This window comes from Trematomus bernacchii, unplaced genomic scaffold (assembly GCF_902827165.1).
Source record: "Trematomus bernacchii unplaced genomic scaffold, fTreBer1.1, whole genome shotgun sequence".
NCBI lineage: Eukaryota > Metazoa > Chordata > Actinopteri > Perciformes > Nototheniidae > Trematomus > Trematomus bernacchii.
In genome coordinates, this window is record NW_022987899.1 from 4,891,103 (window position 1) to 4,903,126 (window position 12,024).

A 12,024-nucleotide genomic window follows, 5' to 3' on the forward strand; every position below is an offset into this window, starting at 1 on the left:
AAACTTGTGAGAAAAAATATGAAAAAAAACAAATGGTTTCAATGTCTGTTTTCAAAATAAAGCAAATGTGCCAATTACCATCATACACTGTGGAGTTTGTTTAAAGCCATGTTCAAATGTTGTGTCACTTCAGAGGGTGGAATATATCTGGAGGCAAGACTGACTCACTATCTGGCATATTTAATCCATTTTCATGCAACACACTTTACAGAGTGCTTTAAATATTCTCATATCACACTTGGTTTCATGCACCAACACTTCATTTAAGGCTTGAGACTTTAGCTAGTCAATCATGAATATTAGCAAACATTTGGCAATACATTAGTTACTGTACCACTATTTTAGACATATTTAATTAGCAGAGGCAACACCTGACATACATGGGATGCAACGAGCACTGTAATATTCTGCTTCTGAGTCTTATCCTGGGTTTAAGCTTCTTAAGGAAGACACATCTAAAATCACATGACAAACTTGGCTATCCTAGGATAATAATCAAGGTTTCTAATCATCTGTATTCAGGTGTGTCTTGATTCTGCCAAATCTAAGGCATATCTACCAGAGAGCAGAATACAGGATTTCTAGCAGAGTACTTAAATATTATAGGCGTCTAAACCTATTATGCAAAATCCACTTTTTCATGTCTTTTATACATAAATATGTGTCCCCTCTGCATTAAGAGATTCTGAAAATTTCAGGAAAAAATGATCCATATATATATAATCCTGTCTGAAAATGAGCTGATCAGATTTTGGCCACTTTATGATGTCATAACGTTTTTTTGGTTTGTGTAACCATTAGCCAATAACCAACCAAGGTAACCCCCCCCCCCCCCCCCCCCCCCCCCCCCCCCCCCACACCTTATCACCTGAATCTCCTCCTAGAGCACCATTGTGTTCTTTTTAACCAAATATCTCTCAGAGGGGCGTGGGGAGTGGCTCCTTATTTTCATCTAAAGTAACAGATCCAGAATCAGCACTTTTGAAACAGGGCTCAAACAGAGGGGATTATGGGATGTTTGGTATTTGGAGCCAAACACTTCAGAGACATGTTTTGTATATATACCTATACCTATAATATATTGATGAAAAAGAGCATAATAGGGGACCTTTAACAATCATATTGTTTTAATATATACAAATATATGTTATAAGGCCCAATACCAGTTGTTTCTGAAATGTTTTACATGCAATATTTCAAATACATGATCAAAAACCAAATATTACTGCACTTTCAATTAGATATGATTTCAATCAGAGAGAGGTCCTTTTGCAAAGATTTATGCAAGAGCACATGCACTTGCTGGGATTTCAAGTTGAATGTGACTCCTGATAGCATGGAGTTAAAGGTCAACATGATTACCAACCTTAGTCTCAGGAGAACTTGTGTGACATTTACGCTAATAAAACTGATTTGATGAAGAAGGAAGAGTTATATATTTTCTCAAAGGTTTGTCCAATCACCCTCAACAGGATGTGTTTGTTATGCTCACCACTGCACAACGTTAACAGCCCAGAGAAGAAGCTTGAAGAACTTTATGGAACTGTGAAGAACTACTAATGGTTGTCAAGGTGAATGGTGTGTTGTATCTTTGAGAAATATCTGGCTGCCATAGTAAATTAATCAACTAAACTAGTTTACAGTATAGTAGTGTCAAAGTCAGTGTCATTAAAATGTTAAATGTCACATTAAAAACGAAATAAAGAAGTCATAGTAACAAATAAATAATGGCGTAGTATAGTATGTCATAAAAGTAGTTATAGGATAGTGTGTCAAAACAAAGTTATAGTTTAGTATGACATAAAAAAGGTAATAAAAATGTAATAGTAAGTCAAACAAGTCATAGTATAAAATGCCAGAAAAATTGTAATCTATGGCTGTTTTACAGTGATATTTATAAAATATTTTTCAGCCTAGCAACCCCATTGAACTAATGAGTTTTTCTCATTTCTCAAAGTGTGGGGGTTAATGCTAGAAAAAACATGTGCTCCAGGATTGATTTTTCAATTCTCATCTCTAAAAGGCTAATGATGATGACATTTCTCATTTTTCCTCAATGTGCCAAATCCCAAAAGATAGCAATGGCATAATTTGGTTTGTCCTGACATCTCGTGGTCAAACATTTTACTGCAGCAGCTCCCATTTCAATCAGGAGAGACTTCATTTTGTTTAAAGAACATGTATTGACACATGTCATATGATAAATGTTAAGTCTTTGGCGATTAGACCCCGATCCTGAAATCGTATATCTAAAGGGGGAAATGCAGCCGTGAGCATATAGGGAACCCCCCGGGGTCTAGACACTGGTGATGATGCTGAAGATCTGGATTTGATGAGGAGATGGGATGAAGAGGAGGTGTGATGAGGTCTTTGGATTAACTCTCCTGGCACTGGATATGATGAAAGGAGGTGGATGGGGAGGAGGCGGGCGGCAGCATGAAAACCTGAAATCACAGCTGACTGCAGGAGAGAGGAGAACCATTTTAAAGTTTGGCTGCAGCACAGTGATTGGCTGGAGAATGAGGTGAATGTAATAGGTTATAGACAACGCCCGTGATGAGCTGATTATATGCAGCTGCGGAGTGAATGTATATATACCCAGTCTTCCTGAAAGAACTTGCGCTGAGGTTCATTACAGAACACTACGCAGTGACGTAGTATAAAGAGCCTGTGCCATGTTGACATTACTTTAAGTCCATAATGGTGTTTATAGCACACTGGAAAAAATGCTGTTCCAAAAATAAGTTAAACAATAATGAAAACAAGCAGTTTTTACTTGAAATAAGTACACAAATCTGCCAATAGAACAATTGAAAATTTGCTTGGTAAGATTTATTGAAATAAGATGGGATATTTAGATAAATCAGATCTTGTAATTAACTGGGAGAACTTATTTTGAACTATATTTGACCAGAATCAAGAAATGTTGTGTTATGCAAGTGAAATATAACTGTGGTAAATAATCGTGACATCATCTGCACTCTGAACTTTTTTCTTGTGGTTTTGACAGCTTTGGTTATATATATATATATATATATATATATGGAAATTGTGCAATTGGCAGATAAGCAGCAATGAAACTTGAGAATAGCTAATCATTTATCAAGTTCCTTCAAAACATGCAAATGCTCAAACATTTTCTGTTTTCTGATGTTAGTTGGTTAATATCTAATACATATGTAAACAAAGATATGCTTCATCTGAGATACAACTCAAAATAAGATTTTTTGACTTAACAAGATGATGCATTGTCTAAAAACAAGACCCGATATCTCACTGCAGTGTTACCGCTGAAGTTATTATGTCTTATCAAGTGTAAAGACATATTCTGACTAATTAGACAAATATAATGGGCAAGATTTTGAGTTTTTGTAGTGCATCCCTCTTACCGTTCATCTATTGCACAACAAACTGAAAGTGGAAAACCTCTTGCTGACGAGCTGCGTCTCAGTTGTATTTCTCACACTTTCTGAGGATCAAATGTCTTCCAGAGAGAATACCATAATACATATATTATTTTATTTGCATGTTACATGGTGATAAACACAATTGTACCGTTAAGATTCTGGGTGTCTCAAGCTATCTCCCAAAAAAAAGTGACTTGCCCCGACATGTCAAGTCACATTCAAATACAGAACATTAAATTCAAACAACTTTATTTTGTGTTATGAACATTTTCTCATGATTATACCTTTTATTACATGTCTTTTTTTTTTTAAGAAACTCACTGCAATCACCTTATGCCATAATAAAGTAAGGTAAAACGGAAACAACAAACAAAATGGGACATTGCTTTGTCATAATCCATGATTGAATCTTCATTTCCCACGACAGGGGAGAAGGGAGGTACAAATGTAATAGTGACATTGGCTTTTTAAATCTTTAAATGTTAGGTTGTATAAACACAATCTGATGGATTTGCTGATTTTACAACATTCTGGTGTAGAAACATCACACTGTATATAAACACAGAGGAGGATAATAAAATCAAATATAAATTATAACAGAAGGTCACTACTGTAACCATAGCTCAACGGAAAGTAGAGAGTTAGCTGTTTAGCACACTCGTCATGTATCTCATCATGCCTCATTTAACTTAGGTAAGTTTATAATAATAACCAAAATCAGAATCATAGCACACAAGCGCACAAACACAAGCCAGTTTTGTACAGTGAAGCGAAGGCAATGTTTAGAGGCAATGCTCAATAGTAAAGTATAGCTGGATCTTCAGTAGATATCCAGGTCTGTCTACATGGGGTTGGTGCTGTGTCCATAGGCTGGCTGTTGGTTTCTACGAGCAATGGAAGATAATTATTCCTTTTTCCTTTCTGCTTTATGGATAAGACAGAGCTTCATGGCTTTTACATGCTTGGTCTTAGTATCAGTTAGTGCTTATTGGCTGCTTTTAACCTGCATTGGACACACTTGAAAATCACCTGAATGGGGAAAACGTTTTAAAAATGACTGTTAATATGCTGTTTCGTCTTTTAAAATAAGATTTCTCGTCCCATCATGCATTCAAAGCAGGTTAAAATAAATGCCGAGCATAATTTTAAGGCTCTCATCCATCAAAAAATAATCACATTTCAGTTTGTCTGAGATTCTGCCAAAGGCCATCCTTGCTCTGCCCTGAGGTTTTTCTTTATATGACACATAGCAAGACAGATATAGACATGTAGCACAGACCACTCTCATGCAAACTGATCATGATAATCTATTTTCACCACAGCTTCCAGATCATCCACTTCTTACTTCAGTTAAGACAAAGCTGTTGCTGACAAACTTGCATCCTCAAGTCTGAGCTAGCCAGAGAGTCTGCAGAAATACCACTGTAGTAGAAAAGACTCTAGGAGTAAAGTGAATCCACTTAAAAGTGGAAACACCAGAGTTGTTCAGTCATAGAAAATCAATAAAAAAACATGTCGGATGATGACAGAAAACAACAGCTTTCTTATCACTTCCTAGACTGACAAATCTGATTGTAAGATTGTTTGTGTTCTGACAGATAGAGGTGAATAAATGTTGTTATACTTGTGTAAATGCTTCAACTTTGATTTGAGTTGTGGCCTTTATCAGTTTCTGTTCAGCCCACATGAAGATCAGACTGGATCAGATGGCATTACCAACACTACACAGTCACACAGCCATGGCCTCAGAAGCATTTACAATCAAAAACAATGGGGACAATTTCTTTAATGTATGACAAGAATGACATTAATTACACGTGTGTTTTACAGTACTAGTGCTATCTCGGCTTGGTTGTTAGAAGAGCGGAGAGGCGAACAACCATCCAGTGGAGGAGCTGAGCTGGAGTTCATAAGCTTTATGTCACCTCGCAGTAGGTCAAAAGTAAATGGCAAAAAGAAGGCAGCTAATAGTGCGCCATTTTCAGCTTTTTCTTGTCTCCCCTAAACTAATCACACTGCTTGAAAGGTCTTCTTCTTTTATAAAATATTGATACATTTATCCATTTTTGTTCATTAAGAAATAAAGTCAGTGGCGAGGTGTGATGACAAAACGTATTGTAGGACATGTGATATAATGCTGTTATTTTGTTAAAGATGCCCATCATCACGGTGACCTTGGTGGCCATTGAGCTTGATAAGCATTCGGTATTCATTTGTTTTCTGATTCTCAATACTTGGTGATCCATTTCCTTTTAGCCAGCACTTGTATCATCTCAAGATACACTGCACAAAACTATCTTCTTTTTATGCTTTTAAAAAAACCCATTATCTTTTTCTAATTGGCTTCGGTTCACATGAAAGAGCAGGGTTGCCAGTCCAAGTAACCTAGAAGTTATTTATCCTCAACAAATTGCTACCCTATTCAGAAACATGGACACATAGAATTTGCCTTTTCATATAATATAAGGACATTGGATTCAAGTATATATATATACACAACTAAAATGAATGAGGTAAAGACAGAAAAAAATAACCTCAATATCAATATATTATGCATTTTTTCTGTATCATTTCATATTAAAACACGCATACTTCTTTGAAAGAGAAAAACGTAAGTCATTCATTGGTGTCATACATTACTATCCAAATCTCAGCAGTATAGAAGAATGATCCTAAAACGTGTAACCTAAACGAAATCATTGTGTGTGGTACAGCATGCAGCCTGCTGAGGAGCTGAGAGAAACTGCAGAAGAAGGTTGGCGGTCAAAAAACAATGTTGTTTTCTTTCTATTGTTACAGTGGTTGAATAAGTTGTCTATCATAGAGAAATACAAAATTGTACTATGTACAGTACGCATCATTATAACCTACTGTGTTTCTTTTCTTGCTGCAAAAGACAAGAGAAATACTTTTGGAATAAAGGCGGGAGTTGCAAAAAACACTGAATGAAGATGGTTACTATTACCAGATAAACTAGTTTCCTCAGTTTTGTACTCCACATTGTTTAGCTCAGTAGGATCAAGACTATTTTATTCACTGCATCCTCGATTTCTGGGGATCGACAGCAACGACCCAAGTGACAGCTGCGTCTAGAAACAACGTCATTGGAGAGACATCAGGCTAATGCTCTGTCTATGTTTCACGCATACAGACTTTAATCTCAAGCTCCAACGCCAGAACAGAATCAGCTGCAGTATCTTCTTTTAGATTCTCTATGTGTTAGTTTCAAATCTATATAGTTTATGGATATTTGGCAGGTACTTTGCATGTTGCTCATTAATGCACTGGTTAAACACTCGGTTAAGTCTACAATTTAAGTTAACATAATTCATCTATGGGAGGAATATACCTTTTGTCTTCAGTACTTCTCGAGACAAATGATTGTTAGCATCCCTGTGAGCGGGTGCCTCTGCTTTCCCGTGAAAACAAAACAACTAATCTCAAACCTGACCCCAAAGACAAGATATAGCAGAAACGAAAGAACATACTATTTAAAAACAAAACAACAATGCAATTATTTAAAAGAGCACTGTTTGCTTGTTCTGTCCGTCATTTCATCGTTTTTTTTGTTGTTCTTCTAACATTTTATTCATAACCCATTGTTTTTTGTTTTATCTGTAAGCAGTGCACGTAAGGTTTTTGTATCATGATGCAAACAGTCTGGGGGGGGGGGGGGGGGGGGGGGGGGGCGTAAAAGTAGGTAATAAGGTAGCAATAAGGATGTCGGTGAGTTGGAGACGAGGAGGAAGAGGACGAAGGTAGGCCAGTAGGGGGCACAAGAGGAAGAGGAGGGTAGCGGTATTAACACTTGAAGAAAAGGCAGGCGAAGCAGGCCAACAGGAGCCACAGTGATTTAGATACAGAGGCAGAGCCGTTGATATCGTGACCTGTCCCGGGTCCTGAAGAGAGAGAGAGAGAGAGAGAGAGAGAGCGAGAGAGAGAGAGAGGAGAGAGAGAGAGAGAGAGAGAGAGAGAGAGAGAGAGAGAGAGAGAGAGAGAGAGATCATTTAACATACATACATACATACATACTGTTATCTTCATCACATTGATCTTATTTCTATTGCCATCATAATTTATATTGAGTCGATAATATCCATCAGGTCAGTTGTATTCTTTCTTTTCCTTCATTTTAAATGACATAATATAGTTAAAATGATTGTTACTGTTTCATTACCTTGTTCAATATGCTTTGGCAGTACTGTGTGTGCAAAATGGTTATGCCGATAAAGCTTATTTGAATGGATATCTATAGAGTTTTTACATAGATAATATTGATATTTTTGAGGGCACTGTAGAAGAGACTCCCAGAAACTACTTTTGGAGTCAAACAACTGAGTAATATCAAACCCAAATGAATGATTTTGGTGCTTTAAAGTACATACATAAATATTCAAATGTGCACTTCTTCTGACCCAGGGACTACTGAGGACCTATCACTACTTTGAGAGGTGTTTGGTGACATCTTGTGGTCATTGTGTGCTATTGCCTCCTTTGCTGTAAAAATCACTGAAGCCCAATTTATGCCACAGACAGCAGAGCAGAAGAGGCTGAGGGAACATTTAAGGTGGCCATAAAAGCTCAACACACTCCAACTTAGAAAAACACATACGAAGAGACAAAAGATTGGCATGCTCCAAAAACACAAAGCACATTATGTGCGTGGTTTGTTTGGTTATTTGAGTTTGATATCTTTATTTGCAGTGCTCCCTTTTATTCAAGGTTGTCTATTGTCAATTATATCAAATTGTATGTTTTATCTTTCTATTAGTCTTTCTTTGAATGTAACATTTAAAATTGCATTGTTGAAAGTAAAACTGTGGTTGCACTGATCCTTAAAGCCACAACCTTTCAGCATGTTGCACTCCTGGTCAAAAGCCAATCAGTTATGTCGCAGCAGATGTTTTGAATTTAAAAGCTCTGCGTCATCTGGCCTGCCTCTGAGGGCTGGGACAGAGCGGCTTAGCGGGGTGCAGTAGCCATCAGATGATTATCAAACAGCAGCAGGTATTGCAGATGCTGCAGGACAACGTATATTTAATATTGTCTCTGCTTTCAAGCCACAAGCCACATGAAATATATGGCAATGTTTCCAGAATGTTTATGCTTGCTGCCGTTAGTGTGCCAAATGAAGAGGAAACCATGTCCAACTAACTCAAACCAGAGCTTTGCTGGTGAAACACCTGCTGCAACAGCCCTGATTGGGCGATGGAGCCAGAACTCAAACATGCCTCAAAGCTTGATCCTGTGGAGCAAAAACCTGAAATATGTGTTCAAGGTGTGTTGAACAAATCATTCTGCATTTCAAAAAACAGCAAGGAAAATAAAATGTTATAATGGTCAGGTCTTAGTCTGAGCTACTCCAATCAACCTTCATTTAGTACTCATTTCAATCAGAATAGCTCGGATAAACTCCCAGCAACAATAGAACTACTGGCTGGCTGGTGAACATATTCCAATATCCAGCAGAGTCCTCCAAAGGGCAAAAAGCAATCGTGCAACTGCAATGCTTCATACATATTTCTAAAATGTACCTGATTACAACAGTTAAATCTGCATTTGTACTTTTGTTCTTTTATCTATTGACATTTTGATTTAAACTAATACAATAGTACGCTAACATTAGCGACTATGGAACAATATACAGACCCTCTAGAGGTAAGTTTTCTCCACTCCGCAAAGCAAAGTTTCATTTTGAGTTATTTTCCACCCAGCTGAACCAACAGTTATGAAGATAGACAAACACTTTTGTGAACCATTTTGGGGAACATAGATTTGGTTTGTCTGAGTATTTATTCCTTCGAATTTGCATATATTCTTTGGACGTTGCCTTATTTTGACCCAAAGTAAATGTCACATTCCCTCTCAGCCTTATTCACGGATTCAGTTAAATTAGCCTGACAGAGTTGAGAAGCCTGCACTGTTTGCCAAGTGCCGAAAAATTACTACACAGAATTATTTTAATTTTGGCTCATACACGCTTCCAATTGTTCAGCTCATGCAGAGAAGCTTGAATAAAAGTATAGAAAACCAAGGTGAGTTTTTCTCCCTGCTGATTTTCAATAATTTAATGGGGAAGTAGAATTTACATCTTAAAGTAATTCAATCTCACCTTGAATCTCACAATGATTAAAATTTGGTTTGGTGAAGAGGTGATACTGCAGTTGTGTTTATTTCGGCTCAATAGTCTACTTATAACATCCCAGGATGTGTCATGATTTAATTTGCAAAGGTATTTACCTCTAAAGAAACAAGAATCTCCTTTTTTGTATTCAGGTTTTAGGCTATAGCAATTCACATTAGTGTTTATACTCACTATAGAGGAAGAGACTGGCATTCTGGACGCCCAGTCGATTCGAGGCCACACAGGTATAGTTCCCATAATCCTCTTCAGTGACGTTGGCAATCATGAGAAGAGTTGTCGTGCCAAGAATCTGGATATTGATGCCTTGGGCATTGGACAGCCTGGAGGGGAGAGACAAACAGCAGTGAGGACATGTCAAGTAAATTGCAAATTAATGAAAATCAGAGGACTTAAGGCCAGATGGGAGTTGGTGACATTTTGGGCAAAATATTAGAGTCTGCAGTGTCTGTGCAAGGGAAGGAGCCGTGAGACTTCATTAGAGCTTAATTAACCAATAAAATATGCAGATATTTTTTCTACTTTGAATACACACTTTGAACTTAGAACAAAAATCCTGCTGGCTTAAAAATAAACGAGATGTCACAGCCACTGCAGTGTCTGTCCCTTGTGTTCTCCTCAAAGCAGCAACCTCCAGGTCTAAAAAGTGAAGCCAAAAACAGGATCATTGTTATCCCGTATGAAAGATTATTATGCTGGTGTAGTCTTTTCAAGCCCGCCAAACTTCTGTCAACGCTATTAACCTGGACGGAGCCAACACACCTGGCTATAATCAGCTAACAACCCACGGCCTAACCTTACTCTAACCCTACTCTAACCTTTCTCTAACCTTACTTGCAGAATGTTGTGTTACCCCACATAATGCTCGCTTGTTCCTTTGCTTCAGGAGTCCTCTTCTCTCGCCTGCCTGCTTGCCAGCTCGTTCCCTCTGCTTCCTCTTCTGCTGCCCTGACCTGCCTCTCTCCACCCCCCCCGGCTGCTTCCTGCCGTCCTCCAGCCATTCACTCACCTAATTCATCTACTGCTTCAGTAACGACTTCCTGCTCTGTGTTCATGTTTGGTTCCACCTAACATTGGGTAATTATCCCTTCAGCAACAAGGCACTTTGTATGACCTGGCTGCCATGGTTCAGCTGTTTTCTGACTGGGGTCTTACACCGTACGCACACATTAAATATATTTCTGTGAATCTGTTGAAAAAAATCACTTAATGACACATTCATTGTGTCAACAAATGTATTAGAATTGTTTATTGTAAACCTGATGTAGTTTATTACATTTGAATCTCACAGTTTCCGACAATACTGTGAAGTACACATTTAAAATAGCTACATCAACGCTTACAGATAAAGACCTTGTACATTAAATCTATTTTTGTAACAATTTCAATTTTATATTAAATTATATTATTAACAGTAGTTTTACTTTAGTGCTAGCAATCACTTCGCAATAGCAGTGTCAGTGAACTATCTTAGAGTAGGGCGTTGAGATTGTCAGAGAAACATCTTTCATTCAATTGTTGACATTTGATCCTCAACCTTTGAAATATGTGTTTAGCAAAGACGTTCTCTTAATATTGAGTTTGCAAAAATGTAACTGAGGAAACGTCTGTGTGGATATTAACAGTTTTATTTCTATAATGTTTATTGTTGCCATCAAACAAACAGGATCACTGTTTTGATGAACGATTAGTATGCTGCCGAAGTCTTTTCATGCACTTTTAAGAGTCTTTTGACCACCAAACTTCTGCCAATTAATGATGTCCTCCTTGAACCCCTTTCAGCACAAATTAATCAATAGAATGTGCTGACTCAGACGGTTTACCTCGTTGATGAACTGCTCCTTCCACCATCATGGGCAAATAAAACTCTTTTAATAAGACGGTGCGTTTAATGGATTCTGCTTGTACTGGGCTGATTGAGGCCTTTCGTATCATGAATGAGCTGAAGTTCATTTAAGGCGCCTCAACTTAATCCTGCTTAAGTCTGGATAATGTAGTAATCGGAATTGGAGCGGTGGAGCTGGAGGTTTGTGCTGACACACACTTGGCTGATAGGAAGTATTAACATAAACAGCAAAATGCACATCATGGCACAGCATAATTTGGCTCAGTGGGGAGTGTGGACTTGATAAATGTGCTGAGGTCCTTTCCATAGGGACATCTTGGGGACGGTGTGTGTGTGTGTATGTGTTTGTGTGTGTGAGAAAGTGAGAGAGCAACACAGCGAGAGCTAAGGAAGGGCAAGTGCAGCAGCACTGTCTCCACTTCATCTTAAGGCAAATGCCCCTCCCACGATATCTGCTCTTCTTCAGCAGCAGATATATTCTCCAGCCTGTCTTCATGAGAGGTGACTGAACTATTAAAAAGGTCTGCCTGCCCGCAGAGCATGCTGAAAGATCCAGATATTACACAGCACACACGGCGCTGAAAGCAAACACCTATTTTTACTCAAGATTACAGCGAATGATTGTAATG

General features: G+C 38.0%; 2 protein-coding genes across 5 annotated transcripts in view; one reads left to right on the plus strand and one right to left on the minus strand.

Annotated features, from left to right (window-relative positions):
* The window catches only part of gap43 (growth associated protein 43), a 12,592-nt gene extending 12,511 nt beyond the window's left edge, over positions 1–81 (plus strand). For both annotated transcript variants that reach the window (XM_034114649.1, XM_034114648.1), the window contains exon 3: positions 1–81. This exon is cut by the window's left edge and continues 1,169 nt beyond it. The gene's annotated coding sequence lies outside the window, so the exon portion shown is untranslated.
* Positions 82–3,497: 3,416 nt separating this feature from the next.
* The window catches only part of lsamp (limbic system associated membrane protein), a 638,149-nt gene continuing 629,622 nt past the window's right edge, over positions 3,498–12,024 (minus strand). For 2 of the 3 annotated variants that reach the window (XM_034114585.1, XM_034114583.1), the window contains 2 exons: positions 9,724–9,872; positions 7,076–7,306 (listed from right to left, as the gene is read on the minus strand). In XM_034114585.1, coding sequence (XP_033970476.1) covers positions 7,209–7,306; positions 9,724–9,872 — 247 coding nt within the window. In that variant the 3' untranslated portion in view covers positions 7,076–7,208. Of the gene's footprint in view, positions 4,292–7,075; positions 7,307–9,723; positions 9,873–12,024 lie in introns of those variants that run through there. The other variant, XM_034114584.1, reaches the window with a different exon arrangement.